The sequence below is a fragment of the Populus euphratica genome, unplaced genomic scaffold (assembly GCF_000495115.2).
Source record: "Populus euphratica unplaced genomic scaffold, PopEup_1.0 scaffold114.1, whole genome shotgun sequence".
Taxonomy (NCBI): domain Eukaryota; kingdom Viridiplantae; phylum Streptophyta; class Magnoliopsida; order Malpighiales; family Salicaceae; genus Populus; species Populus euphratica.
Window position 1 is genome coordinate 931,473 of NW_011499905.1, and position 16,214 is coordinate 947,686.

The 16,214-nt window shown below is 29.6% G+C and overlaps 1 protein-coding gene across 2 annotated transcripts in view; it reads right to left on the bottom strand.

Moving 5' to 3' along the window:
• Positions 1-14,611: 14,611 nt before the first annotated feature.
• LOC105133344 (Vacuolar protein sorting-associated protein 26) overlaps positions 14,612-16,214 on the bottom strand; it is a 3,429-nt gene continuing 1,826 nt past the window's right edge. For both annotated transcript variants that reach the window (XM_011037299.1, XM_011037300.1), the window contains exons 8-11: positions 15,882-16,066; positions 15,705-15,793; positions 14,986-15,085; positions 14,612-14,912 (exon numbers count right to left, since the gene is read on the bottom strand). In XM_011037299.1, the coding sequence (XP_011035601.1) occupies positions 14,868-14,912; positions 14,986-15,085; positions 15,705-15,793; positions 15,882-16,066 (419 nt within the window). In that variant the 3' untranslated portion in view covers positions 14,612-14,867. The remainder of the gene's footprint in view (positions 14,913-14,985; positions 15,086-15,704; positions 15,794-15,881; positions 16,067-16,214) is intronic.

Below are 16,214 nucleotides of genomic sequence, written 5' to 3' on the forward strand. Positions count from 1 at the left end.
AAATAAAAGGTAAAGTAATGGTGTCATGCTTGAGATGATGACAAGTATGATGATAATCAATTTTAATGTGCTTAACTCGTTTATAAAAAATCAAGTTGTGAGCAATCTGAATAGAAATCTGGTTGTTATAAAACATAGAAGTAGGATGAGAAAGTGAAATTCTCATATCCACAAGTAATCAGCGTAACCAAACAATCTCTTTAGTAGTAGATGTCATAACATGATAATCTACTTTAGTTGAAGATTGCAAAATGCAAAGAACAATTGCCTAGTGAACAATAGTAGAAGAAACAACAAACTGACTAACACATGAATAATATATGCGATATTTGGATGAGTAATAGTGAGATATATTAAGCTTCTAATAATAGTACAATATAGCAAACCATTAGAAGAAGAATCATTTACATTAACCTCAATGAGATTATCTTTAGTCTTATTATTAGTAAATCTAGCCCACTTAAGAATATTTGCAACATATTTTGATTTAGAAAGTAAGTAATCTCTCGGTGAGTGAGTTACCTCAATACTCAGAAAATATAAAAAATGACATAAATCCTTCATTTAAACTATCTATCCAACTCTGTTTTCAAAACTAAAATACCATCAATGTCATCACCAGTAATAATTATGTCATTAATATATAAATACAGAATGATACGATCTGCAATAGTGTATTTTATAAAAAGAGTGAAATCATGACTACTAGAAATAAATTCAAGAGACGAGATGACAACAAAGAATTTCTCAAACCAAGAATGAGGTGCTTGTTTGAGTCCATATAATGTTTTTTTAAGCTTGCAAACATACCCAGAGTCATGTGAGGTGCCATATAAACTTCTTCTTGAAGATCCCTATTCAAGAAGATATTTTTAACATCAAGTTGAGAGATATGCCACTAACGAATCAAAGTTATGGCAATAAGAGTATAAATATTAGTCTTTTTTGAAACAAGAAAAAATATCTCCTTATAATCCATACCAAACTGTTGAGAGTATCATTTTGCAACCAACTTAGCTTTGTACCGCTCAATAGACCCATTAAAATTACTTTTGAGCTTATACATCTAACGACAACCAACAATATTCTTACAAGGAGATAGAGGAACCAAATCCCAAGTATTTATCTTATACAAAGCAGAAAGTTTTTCATTCATAGCTTGCTACCAAAGAGGATCAAGAATTACCTCTTTATAGGAAGAGGGCTAAAAAAGACAATGAATAAAAGTTGGAAAAAAAAAGTAAATGATGAAGAATAACAAGAATAAGCAAAATTTGGTAGCTTTATTGAGTTACAAATATATATAGATTAATGTAGAGGTGGATCCATAATCTCAGACGAAGTTTGAGGGACTATAGATGAGAATGTAGCTTTAGATGTGCTAAAGAGTAAAGTGTTAGTACTACTGAATGATGAGTACAAATTAGTCAAACATGGGGAGATGAATCTAAGTTACTAGAAACCTAAGATGATAAACTATTAGAATTCTCAGAAAAAAATCTATACGAATAAGATTAGATTTAGTCGAGCTATGAGTAGTGGATGAAATAGAAAAGAAAGGTATATGCTCGAGAAAGACAACATGATGAGACGCATAAAGTTTATGAGTTATTCGATAAAAGCAACGATACTCTTTTTACCTTCCACATAACTAAAAAAGACACAACTAACAAATCGAGAGGACAACTTACCATAATCTACATAAGGATAAAGAACAAAACAAGTGCAACTAAAAAAATATAAAGGATGAATAATTAGGGGCATACCTAATTAGTACTTAAAAATGCATTTTTATCAAGGTTTTATATCATTATTTTGCACTTGAAGTATCAATAACTCCTTAACTAGAGCATGTTTTATAATAACATGTCTAATACTATAATATACCTTTAATTTATAGTAAATGTACATCTTAAATGCAGGCCTATCACATAAATTAAAGGATTGATTGATGAGTTTAATTACTAAAATTAAGAAGACAAAGAGAGGGCTAAACTTAGAAAAAAGATGCTAATTCAGTCCAAACTGGAACACCATTTAGTTATTGGATCATAACTGGAGCAGTAGAACTTGGATTTACGTCTAGTCTATATAAATGAAAAGCTAAGATATAGGCCTAAAATTTTTATAAAGAGTCAAAGATTCAAAAATGCTATTTCCAAGTTCAAATTGTAACAACAATGGAGAAGTCAATATCTGTTTTGCAATCTAGACACTATTTAGTGTTCAGCTCATATCTCGAGTTCTAGAAGTCCAAATATACTGACTTTTTTTGTTGGAAAGCTGAGACAATTTTCTAGAACTTTTAGGAGACTATCTGTTCAAATTTTGATGTTAGCAATAACGTTTAACTTAAACAAAAAGATAAGAATTGTCACAAAGTCAAGATGTGGCCACTCATTCAACAATTAGTCATCAAATCAATGGTTAAAATTTTGGCCTATAAAAGGAGGTATTTGTCATGCATTTAGGTGTCTTAGTTTTCATATAAATATCGTGTTCTTTCTCTTTTTTTTTTTATATTTTTGTAATGCTTAAGTTTTGCTTTTATTAATCTCTTGTTTATACCTTTCATTTCCTTTACTATACTTATATAATTATGTTCTCCTCTTGTTTATTTATGTTTCTCTCTATCATTATGTTTAGTTAAGTTTATTATGTCAAGGTGAAAATGTTATACTAATGGTGTAAGAATAAGTATATTATAAACTCAACATGAACCTTAATGTTTGATACTAATATGTTTTATATTTGTTATCTTATTCATTCTTAATACTTTACTTGTTAAATGGTTGATCTAGATTTATGTTGTATAACCCTTAGTACAATAAATACTTGACATTTTCATAACCCAACCGCATGGTGTAACTGACATTTATGCTATGAAAGAAACTTGATTTGTTTTGTTGTTAACATAAGTTATAATCATGAATAGCTAATAATATTTACAAATATTAGCATTATTCAAAAACGATAACTAATATAATTATGTTAACAATTTATAATTCGATTGAAACCTTCTTTGTGTGTGATTTCCAGTTGAGTAATAAAAAAAAATTATACTATACTTGTTTAAAATACCATTAGTAGATCCTCTAACCTTGACAATTATTTTATTCTTGTTTAATCCTTACATCAATATCACATCTCAAAGCTCTATTTAACTCCTTTTCTATTATTATCTATTTTTTTATTTCTAGTTTATACAATTAAATTCTTTGTGGTTCTCCCCTGGTCTTGTCAGGTTATTTATTACTTCGACACTCCTACACATGGGAGAAGACATTAATCTTTTGGTCGTGTCAATACCCATATAACTTTTCAAAACGAGAAAAGCCTGAAATATGAGAAGATAAAATTGTATTAATCAAATTTATAGCAGTAAGACATTTTCTCTCCAAAACTCACTAGGAATAGAAGCAAACAATAACAGAGAATGAGCAGTTTCAACTACCTTTGTTTTCTTTTAGCAACTTTATTTTGATCAAGAGTATATGTACATGAAATTTGGTGAATGATTCCATCTAAGGCAAACAACTCACAAAATTTATTAGAGTATTCCACATCAAAATCACACTTTAAACATTTGATAACACCAAAATATTGAATTTTTATAAGAACTCGAAAGATTATATATATCTCAAAGAATTCAGAACGATGTTTCATTAAATAAACCCAATAGTAACGAGTTTAATTATCAATAAAAGAAATAAAATATTGAGATCCTCTTTTTGTGGCAACTGAAGATTCCTATACATCGGAATGAATCAACTCAAATGGGGAAGAAAAATAAAAAATACTTCAATTAAAAGGTAAAACTGAAAATTTTACCAGTTTATATCTACTACAATTAGAAATATCACAAGTTTGAAAATTTTCTAAAGCTCTTGTGGATGCTAAAAATCTTAAACAAGAAGACGAAACATGACCTAGACGAGAATGCCATAAATAAAAAATAGAAGAGGAAGAACTCAAACAAAAAGAAGACAAATCAACATTAATAGTAGTAACAACAACAATTGACACTTTTAACTCGTCCAAAATATATAGTTCATTCTCCTTATAGCATATCTGAATCAGCTTCTAAGATTGCAGATCATATACACAACAAAAAAAGAAAAAGAAAAAAATGACTATATAATCACTAGAATCACATAATTGATCAACAAAAGCAAGATTCAATATGAGTTTCTAAATAGGATAAAAATTAGAAAGAGACAAGTGAAGTGTGATTATGAACTGATACTTGCTAAGGGCTTGAAAGTGTCACTAGCGGTCATAACAAGAATAGAGGGCGAAGGGAACACACAAGTAAAAAATGAAGAATCTGGAGACATATGATGTGAAGTACCAAAATCTAAGACTTATTCAGAAATAACATACTCAAGGAATTATGAAGCAACTGACCTTAAGAAGAGAAAGCAAACAATGCTTGTGAAGTGAAGATAGAAACTTCTGAAATTACTTAGAGTACTAGAATCAATGATAGAGCTTGATAAAAGTATTGTTGTTGTATTATAGTTTGGTGGTTTATAACCCAAAGATGGTCTATAAGCATTAGATTATAACTGGCTATCATGCTTTCAAGCTTGATTCTATTGTCTCAACTTAGGACATGAGCTTTCCAATGATCTTTTTACTTACAAAAATTGCACTTGTCGAAGGCAACCCTTGTGCAAGAAGGCTTTTTCTATTAATTAGAAAATGGTGTAAAGGGTACTGTTAGTACAAAAATGTTTGAAGACAAAAAAGATTTTCTTTTCAGAATAAGACTAAAGACATATTTTTTCAGCCAATAATGCATTGACTGCAAAGTCAACAGAAGACAGTGGGGAATGATGTAGAGTTGTACCTTTAAGTCTTTCAAAATCATTGTGAAGTGTTGTTAAAAATTATTAATTGATCCCAAAGATCTGTCATAATAGAATAAAACTTCTGAGTACTCATACTTTTATGGTGAAGAGCTCGTATGTCATTCTCTAATTGATACTACTTTGTAGAGTTTGATTGTATGAATAACTTTTGCAGATGATCTCAAACCTCCTTTGATATTTTATACTTTACCAACTGCGTACCTATAAAATGCTCAACAAAATTATTAATTTAAGTAATAATATTTTCATTGTTTGCTTCTCATACATCTATCAAAGCAACATCAATATCCTTATATTTTTAAGTATCACACACGTTCCACTAACATATTCCCATATTTTTTACCCTTAAAAAAAATTCTTATTACACAACTTCAATATGAATAGTTCTTTTCATTTTACCCTTAAAAAACATTCTTATTACATAACTTCAATATGAATAGTTCTTTTCATCCAACCTTACACATTCCAAACTAAAGCGAATCATCTCTTTTAATAGCCATAATTAAAAATAAAAAAGAACTAGAATGCAAAAGTAGCAAAAAATATTAAATTGCAGAAACTGAACAGATATCCCAGGAGCTGAATATATATATGATTACTGCAAAATAAACAAAATTTACAAAAACAAAACACAAATACTAAATTGAAGAAACTAAAGGGAATACAAAATTTCATCTACAAAATCTATTTCTTGATTTAGCAACCCAAGTCATTATTTAAATATGAGAGACTTGAATTTATATTGAAATAATTTCAGGGGAAATTCTTATAGAGCTAGGCATTTTATTCAAGCTCTATTGAATGCCTTCAAAAACCTATCTAGAATGGTTCCTAAATAGATTTATAATATCTCTTCAATATATTTATTTTCGTATTAGACAATCAAATAAGTGAAAAAGGCTTGCACTAAACTTGATTTAGGTATTAACATTTTGAAAGAGCCCATAAAGAATTTGGTAAACTTCCAAAATCTAGAAGCAATAAATTTTGACAGCAACCTTCTTGGAAATGAGAATACTTCTGATTTAACATTCCTCACTTCCTTAACCAATGGTACTAATATGAACTTGATGTGGTTTAACCAAATTAGCTCGAAGGTGTATTGTCAAATTAATATAGGGGATTATGATTAAGTCAGACTAAAATTTTGATTTGACTGTTAAATCAGACTAAAATTTTTATTAAAAGATTTTCTTTCCCCTATATAATCTAGTTTTTGAAGCCATTTGAGGTCTTTAAGACTCTCAAATTAGTCTTATATTTTATTGTTTAGGATTTGCTATGTTTTCCTAATTGATGTAGAATTTCATTTTCTATTTAGTTTAGGACACATTTATTATTTTTCTAACTTCATTAAGTATATTTTCACTAGCATATAAGCAACCTAGAAGAGCTTTAATATTCAATTTTGATTAAAAAAATATTGAGGAATAAAAATTCAAATTAAGGTTGTTATAGTTATGACCTTTTCCTAACAATTTTTTTCTTTTTTTTTGTACTAATTTTCTTTCTTATTGTTTTTTTTTTTACATCATTTGATATTAGAGTTCAACAATTCTTGGTTTTATAACCCATTTTGACTCCATTTTACAATGCATTTTCAAGATTATTTTTTTTTCAAAAAGGTGTCTTTTATGTGATTTAATCAATTTAAGGTCATTTCATTATTTTTGGCACTTTTGTGTTTATATATATATATAAAGACCAAAGAAGAAATGGAAAAAAACATATTAAGGTATGAAATAATGAACAAGAAAGAAAAAGGGCTAAAATAATGGAGGTTCAAACATTATAATGGAAAATCATGCAAATAAGGAAAAGAAAAATAAATAGAGTTTTAAACAAAATTAGAAAAGAAATATAGAGATTTATCCTTATCCAAGGAGAAAATAATGTAAAAATCTTCATGTTTTGATTTTTCTTGATATGATAGGAAGCCTAACAATACTAAATTAAAGGATAGACATTAGCTAAAATGAGTCAACCCTAAAAACACATCTAGAAAAAGAAAAGAAAAGAAAACTTTAATCTCATCTTCCTCCGTGTCTCTATCCAATAAATTTGCTTTTATAACACATATTAGAACTCACCAATTATAAACCTTTTTTTTTTTCTTACCATAACAGTGTTGTGACCTGTTTTATCCATAAATTATGACCCATTACTACTAATAGCCTAGTAACAAGCCACAACACACAACCAGTGTTGTCATTCACCCTCTTCTCCTTTTTACCAAAATTATGGTCGATTGTCCAATAACAATAACATCATTGCCCATTCAATAATAACACCATCACAAATTTCATCTAACATAGTAGCCTTCTCTCCTTAATCGTGTTGCAACTCTTTATTTTCCATCAAATAGAAGAAAATTATATAAACAAATGTTTTCCCTTCCTAAATCTTTCTTTCTAGGTGGCAATGGATTTCACTATTGATTTAGGAAGGAGAATGAGAAGAAGGTGCACTTGATCCAATAACATTATTCCACCCTCATTGAAGTGTGAAGCACATAACCTATAGCCTTTCATGCTATGTCCATCTTTTTTATGTGACTTATATGTTCCACTGTGTGTTAGTTCAATTTTAAACAGCTTTAGCTAACTCTAACAGCTCTTGAAGGTTGATTTCAAATCCTAACGCATTGATTTACTTATTTTGAATAATTTGTAATAGATTGTTGATTTTTGTATGTGTGAATGTATTTGCTTGTCCATTATTAATTTCCTTTATATAGATGTTATGTTTGCCAATATTGATTTGCTTTTGTTGAGTAATTTGTAATATATGATTGATTTCTATATATGAATGTGTTTTTTTGTTTAGGATAGGATTTATGCTATAAATTTATTTAAATTTCATGAAGTGGTATAATTATATAGGTTTTTGTTTTTCCTTATGTGATGTTTGTTGATCATTAAAATTGATAAAAAGGCTTTGTTCTCGTGAAGTTGAAACTTTGTTATTTATGTAATAACATACATAAACACTTTCTTACAAATTTGGTTTAATGTTTGTATTCTAAAAGTGAGGATTGGGCCTTTTTGTTTGATTGAGATCCCAAATCATTGTCTTAAGTCTTAGTAGTCCTTTTCTTTTAGTAACAAAAGCACATATACTAGTTTAGACAAATTATTAGTATAAATTCATAACAGGTACCTTTTTATCATAAAAAATAAGCATGAAACAACTTACCTTAAGTAAGATGTTTTAGGGTGATTTTCATTTTTCTTTTAATATAACCAACCATTTACCTAGAACTACTAAAGACTAGTTAAGACTTTTGGTTACCAAAACTATTTTTTCTTATCTTACCTTACCAATTCTAATTAGCTTGTCAAGATATCTCTATAACACTTAATGGTTAATTTTGTGCATTGGATTAACCATGGCTTAAAACATGTTGCTCAAAGAGTAGAGGACAAAGATGTTCTCTCTTGGGAAAGAGATGTTTAGTAACGAGTGGTAAAAGACATACAAAGATAGATTGCATAATTGACTTTGTCAGTTAGTGAAGGTAGAGAATGTGTGAATCATCAAAAGAGTGATCATCGACCCATGGTTAGCTTTAAGATTTCATTTTGAAGGTGTGAGCAATGGAGGCAACCTTTTGATTCCTTGAAAACAACATAAATTTACTTCCTTGATCATAAGTAATTCTTCATCAAGTAAATATATTTATTCTATTTTTTAAATTTAGTATTTATTTGACATAGAAGAAGTTAATAATATTTAAAAAAACAAATTGATCATGACTGATATACTATAATTGATTAAAAATGAAATGATCGTCCATGGTCGATTAACCATGATTGATTAAATTGAGCATAATTGACTAGTCATGTTTTTACATGCATGATAAATATTATTAGAATTAGTATAATTTTGCATAGATATTTAAATTTTGCTAGTTAAGAAGCATTTTCATGTTGTTAATTGAACTAAACAATTTAAAACTACTCAAAGAGAAATAACAAAACTAAGCAATTTCCTTTTTGATAAAGACCATACTACTTATATGAGTTATTTTGTTTTGACAAGGGCTATATTAGCTACTATAGTTGAATCAGTTTTTGCCAAAGATGTCAATTTTGTTCTGTTATACTCGAAATAACTAATATATCTCATTTATTTAAGAAAAATAAAACAACCCAGAACAAATTTCTTCTATATCTGAATATTTTATTTCATGAATAATGTTTTTCTTTTGAAATTTAAGTTGTTTACTCTAATTTCATTCTTTAACACTTGGTTTATTAGAAACTAAACTTCATAATTTATTATGATTTTCTTTCTTTATGGTTATCTTAGTCTCATGATCTATATTATAGGTTTGACAGATAATCTAGTTGACTTAGGTTTTTTATCTATTATTTTAATTGATATATTTTTCTAATTTCATCATTCAACATCTTCAATATTTGGTTGTTTATGAATTAGTCTTTTTCACTTACTTCATTTTGTTTTCTATAAAGTTATCCAAATCTCATGACTTGGACCACTGGTTTTACATGTTAACCCAAGTAGAGTTATGTCGTTTTATTATGTCATTCTTTTACATTGATTTTGTTTTTCAATTTTATTATTCAAAAATAGATTTATTGGGAATTAAGCTTCATAATTTATTTTAATTTATTTTATTTGGAGTTATTATGATCTCATAACCCAGGTTATAAATTTAGAAGGTTAACCTGTGTTGACCTTAGTTGATCCAATAAATTATCATTTCAATATTTAATAAAAGGATGTCATCTTGAATTTAATTAATTTAAACTATATTTTTATAAATCGTTTAGGTTATTTTTAGACTCATCAAGTCAATCAAGTCACGTCAAGTCAACTCCCATATAATTTAATTTTTTTCTACTAGAAAAATATTAGCTACACTTGGATGTTTCTTTTTATGTTAAAAAAATTGATCTGACTCGTGGTGTAATACAAACCAACGATCTAGTAATTACTAAATAGAAATGTTTAAAATTTAAAATTATGTTTGAAATTTGAATTGCATAATTTCATCTTAATTTATTTTTTTATTTGAAATGGAATTATGTATGTTGATTTGATATTTAAAAAAAAAATATAAATAGTATAACCTTAAAAGACACTAAAATGCTTAGAAACTGAAATGTATTTATTTGTTTACTAAAAGTTAATGTATAGTTTAATTATCGTTAATTTTCATGATTTGTGACATTAATTATTTGTTGTTAATTTATTTGCCAAAATTAGAAAAAGGCATCTCTAGGAGTTAACCATGCGTTGTACGATTTGAATACACACTTTATAATACTTATACATATTTTAAAAATAGATCAAAGGTAAAAGATAAAATGCTCTTGCTAAACCCAAAATATTTTAGAGCTTTTTTACAATAATAATATATAAATATAGAAAATAAGATGGGAAGATGTTTATTTAATCATTACATTTCTTTATTAAATTAAATTCTTCTTCATCGACATGTGATGTATTTTGTGATTTAATTTAATTATATTATTTTTTAATGTAATATATATTTGTAATGTTTATCATGTTATTGAGATAATATAAGGTTTAATCTAGTGTTAGTAACATTATGCAAAATTATAAGCCATATAAATGTGGTGCTAAAGATTACTCCATGAAATAGATGGCTATAAACAATGTGGTTCATACTTCTAATATTTGAAAGAACAAGTTTATGATTGTTTTTAAGCCTCTTAAATTTATCCTAATTAGGAGTGGGATATTTGTGGACAAAAGATATTTAAGTGATGGGCTATCAAGCTTAATCTTATGATTATTGTACCAAAAAAAAATTAAAGCTTTCTTTTTTTTCTAGTTGAGTCTTTCGATCTATTCTATAGAAAAAAAGTGGTGAGCCTTTAAATTTAATTTATATTAACATTCATTATTTGAAATTTATACAAAAAAAAAAGATAGGGTTAAAAATGCATTATTTGAGAGACGATGGCTAAAAAACGCATTCGAAAAACAAGAGATAGGGCTGAAAATCATACATACTGTCTTGAATACAAGGATTGAAAAGCATACTCAAAAGAAAAGAGATAGGATTTATAAAGAAAAAAATGATCTTTATGAAAGCTAAATGATTTTTTGAAGTGGTGTGTATATTTATACCAAGCAACCTATCAAATGGTAAAATTCAAAAAAATTTTAAATAGATAAATTTTCATAGGTGACCTGCTCAGATAAAAAAGCAAAGGTTTTTTCAGTAGTCTCATTGTATTGGGCGACTTATCTAATTAAAAAATATAAAAATCTTTCAAAGTGATCTCATTATAATGGGCACTTGTTCAGGTGAAAAATATGACTTACCTGACAAAATGTTTTGGCCACAAAAGTCTTGAAGGATGACAGGATAAGGCTTAAAAACATACAATCTAGAAGATAAGAGCTCAAAAGGAAAAGACATTGGGCTCGAAAGCACACTATCTAAGAAATGAGTTTATCTGCTTTTTCAAGGCTCCATATAATGCTTTAGTCCTCTTTCAAAAGAAGGTAGATGAGAGCCTTCATATGTGTGTGAGCTATCGAGCACTTAACATGGTAACCATAAAAATAAATATTCAGTTCTTTTAATTTAGGATTTGATAGACGGATTGTATGGAGCCTCTATCATAACAACATTGGACTTGCGATCCGGATATTGACAAGTGCGGATTACTGAGAGTGACGAGCTTAATACTACTTGTGTGACAAGGTATAACTCCTATGAGTTTTTAGTTATGCCACTCGACCTAACAAATGCTCCAACATTTTTTTGTAATCTCATAAATGATGTTTTGTATGATTTCTTATATAACTTTGTTATAGTCTACTTAGATGACATTGTAGTCTATAATAGAGGAATTAAAAATCATGCAATTCATCTTTCTAATGTTCTAAGTAGATTGAGGGAATATGAATTGTATGTAAAGAGAGAGAAATATGAGTTTGCAAAAGATGAGATTATATTTGTAGGTTATTTTATTAGGGAGGGACATGTGAAGATGAATCCACGGAATATTTAAGCTATCGTTAAATGGTTAGCACCGGAAACAATCATGGAATTGAGATCTTTTTCAAGGTTTGCAAACTATTATAAACGATTCATTGAGGGTTATAATAAGAAAACAACTTATCTCTCAAATCTTCTAAAGAAGAATTAGAGATGGGAATGATGAGTTGATTGTCAATAGGCATTTGAAAAGCTGAAAACAGTGGTAGCATCAGCTCCAGTCTTGGGGCTACTAAATTTTAAGAAGCCATTCGAAATTCATACTAATGCTTCAGATAAGGCCATTGGGGTAGTACTGGTAAAAAAGAGACATCTGATTGTTTTTGAGAGTCAAAAGTTGAACGATGTCGTACAGAAATAATCAACCCATAAAAAAGAAATGACGGTAGTAGTCCACACAGCCTTGGTATACAAAGAGTATATCTATGGGGACCAAGATTCATTGTCAAACTAACAACATTGCTCGCCTAGTCTTTTTTTATACTATCTATAAAATGGCATCATTTTGTGGCTTTAGGGTTTTAATTTAAGAATTTAATCAAATTTATGCAATTTGACCCTTAATTGACCATTAAACTTTCAAATCTTTTCGATTCCACCCCTAATTTTGATCAAATTAGTCTTCAGAGTTTGGCGCTTCTTTAAAAAATGTTCTTAGCTGTGAATTTTTACTGTAAAACTTTGATTTTCTTGCAATTTTACCTATAATTTAAACCAATTAACTTAAATGCAGAAATTATATCCGCAGAAATGTCAGTGCAGGTCCCTAAAGTTGAGGGATCTTTAATTATATATGGAGAAAATTTCCTTGATACAAAGCTCTAGCAATCAAGACTTTCGTGCCTATAAATATCTTATAATGTGACCAGTTCTGCACAATGAAGAAAAAGGCATACCAGTTTACCAAAAAACAAAAAATTGCCGTCTTGCCTTTTACGTTTTCTCTACTGCAAAATTTATGGTTAACAGTGAGCTTCAAATTAACCTGACAGGCTTCAAATTAAGGAAGGAGTTAAGATACAGAGAAACCAATCTTTGGTCTCACCAAATAGTTCAGGGGTGTTATCCAATTTCCGTTGGCCTGACATGACTTTTCTCATCTCATTAACCAACTGCACCAATCTACTTGCTTTCTTTCTTAACACAAATGGTGAATGCTTTCAATTTGCCCCCAAGTCCATGAACATCGACAGCAATACACATTGACAAGCAGAAGAATTTTCTGATAATGAAGAAAATTTGACAGTACAGCAGGCTTGCACGGAAATTTTACAATCTACGTTGGCTTGATAAAGTGTAATATGTTAGGCTTGTTAAATTTTGTTTTTCGTTTCATGCCGCATTTGTTATATCTCCGGGGATTTTTGTTGCCGTCCCCATGTTTGAATTTCACAGTCTAAAACATATTATGCTCTTAATTGCATTAATCTTGTACATGATGTTCTTGATGTTTTGACTATATATAAGCTAGTCTTGGACAGTGAACGCAATAGTGTGCTGGATTGTAAGTTAGTTCTCTTAGCTGCTTTATGGACTCTTTAGAAATGCTCATGCTGTGGATAAAAAAAAAGGGTCAATGAGGAGAGTTATTATCGGTTCTGTAGCCTAAGACTCGATGATTCTCATTCTCTGCTTGTTAAGCAACGAGGGAACAAGCGATGCTTGCATATCAAATTCTACTTCTTTCACATGTCTGTTAATGGCGTTAGTAAAACCCATGTTTTATGAACACTTTGGGTATGGTTTGATGGTGGAAATTAAGGGGTCAAATGTAGGTCACACTCGTCATTATTTCTAGGATTGGTTTCCGATCGATGGTGAAAGAGTTGCGAGCTTCTATCAATTTCCGGTGCCGGTTTCTGACGTCAGATGGGCTGTAAATGAAATGGCATTTGCCGGAAGTACTTGTTTAGCCACCATTAATAGCACCTCACTATCATTTGGAAATTAATGGAAGCACTGTCGAGTAGGTAATTTTAATTTTCATGCAAGCGCAAGCGCGCGCATGGTTTGCTGGCTGTATGACAACAAAGCTTACTTGAATTATTAGTTGTAGAAGAACGTCTATCATCATGAAATCACTTGCCTATAATCTTAAAATGCTTCTTTATATCTATATATATTGCTTGCATCGATCACTTTTTCTTGCCCAATACTTCTTCTTCTAGCTTTTTTTTTTTTTTTTTATCACAGTATATTCATTAGAGTTACTAACCTCGGCAAGTTTTGAAAATGGTCAGACTAGCAGTTGAATTATTATGTTGAAGGGGTTGGCCTGCTAGTTAAGATACAAGTCCTTTTACTCTTGTTTCGCTATAAGCAATACCAATTCATTTTTCAAACAAAGAAAAATGTGAAGATTTTAGAAGAAAAAAATTTACAGTATCCTTAAATCCAATAAATTGAAAGACCGATAATAATGGCTTGGATTTAAAAAAAAAAAAAACATATAAAAAGAAACCAAAAACCAAAACTAAAACTAAATATATATGAATATCAATTTAAAATAAACAAGATACTTAAAAACACTTCAATTTTGCTTTTTTAAAAAATAAAACATATTTGATTGACTTGAATTTCATGACTTAATTGCATCGTGAAAATTATGTAAAAATTAAATTTAAAAAAATCAATTTTACAATAAAAAAATATATCACAAAAAAAAAAAACAAATGTTTAGAAAAAGTTCAGTTAGATTTATTTTTTAAAAATAACCAAACGATGGATTGAGTGCTTAGCAGAGGCATGTTAAACCTTCTGCATCATTAAAATTATCAATATGCTAACATGAAGACGATTTGAATTCGGAGGATTGAAAATGCATCATAATATCTTACAAATCTTTGGCCCTTGCATGCCTGTGTTGAGTGCACCAATCACATACGGGTAGGCAACAGATATAATAGCAGATATAAATATGTAATAAAAAATACTACTGTATTCTGACGTTTTATACACAAAGTTATCCAAATATTGTCTTTCCGATCACCTCATCTTGTTCGGACAAGTTCAAGCGGTAAAGTTTCCACTGCCAGCTGAAATTTGAAAAGACAGTTTAGATGCAAACAAATAGGTTTCCTCTACAATGAAATTCAGAGAAATGCTTACCCAAAGTCTTGGAGTTCTTGGATCAGATTTTTTATGCAATTTGGGCAGTTCTGACTGAAAGCTGATGACTATGGACACTTTGAACTCGATTGAAAATGGACTGCAAAGAGATTTTAAAAAAAAAAGACTGACAATAACCACAAGGCATAAAACGCTAGCATTTAAGAACAATCAGATGTGTGAGCAAACCTAATCATAAAGCAGTGATACTGCTAGGGGGGGGCAAGAGTTCACAAGAATAGCTTGCAAAAAAAGATACAATTGTAATATTTTTAGCAGACGCTGGATTTGAGTTTAAAGAGACTTTTTGTTTCAATTTGAAGAGAAAAAAAATTCTCAGTGGGGTTTGCATAGCTTTCCCATCTTGTATCAAACAATTCTCCCCCTACATGAATTACTAAAATTTCCTTTCCATTGGCAGAATCAAACCCTTTAAGATAGAATGAAAGAGGATGCTTGAGGAAAATTTAAAACTACAAATAGAGCATGTGAAGTCATAGAACCAATAGGCAGATTTTACCAGCCAAGATGGAATTCATGTCCTTTCGTAAATTAAAATGTCAATGAAGTGCTTATGCATCTAACTCATTGAGCCACTATGTAAATTTTTTTAACATCACTATAATCCCCTTTTAAAGATAAGTACCAGTGTCTTCCATTTTCATGCAGATCCAAAAATACAAGATAAAAACAAGAGTCAGGAGAAGTTTGCAACTCACCCAGCAAAGACACTTGGACAAGTCAAAAGGCGAGGGAGGATAACGTAGATAGGCAAAGTCAGATTTCGACAGACATCTCCATCCGCTATCTGACAAACACCAGAGAAAAAACAGAAGTTTAAATCCAAAACATTGTAAAAGTCAAAGTACTTTGGCAAGATAGGGAACATATCATGCCTGTGTGGTCTGAATCAAAGAAGTTTCCGTCACAATTTTCTCTCCCATTAGAATTGACTCTACACGGAGCAAGTGTATGTCGATGGAGGAAACGGGAACTGCTGATGTTTCAACTGTTAACTCTCCACTGATGGGATCCAACAAAGAACACAGAGTAGAGATTCTTCCTGTCACCCGAAAACCACCTATTGAATGACATCTATAATCAGATGAGTTTCACTTGAACATAAGAAGCTGCATAATAAGATACTAAAGTGCCTGCATCACAAATACAAGCATGTAAATGCCAAAAGAGGAAACTATTTCTCCAAAATTCAAATTAAGGTTGGGGAA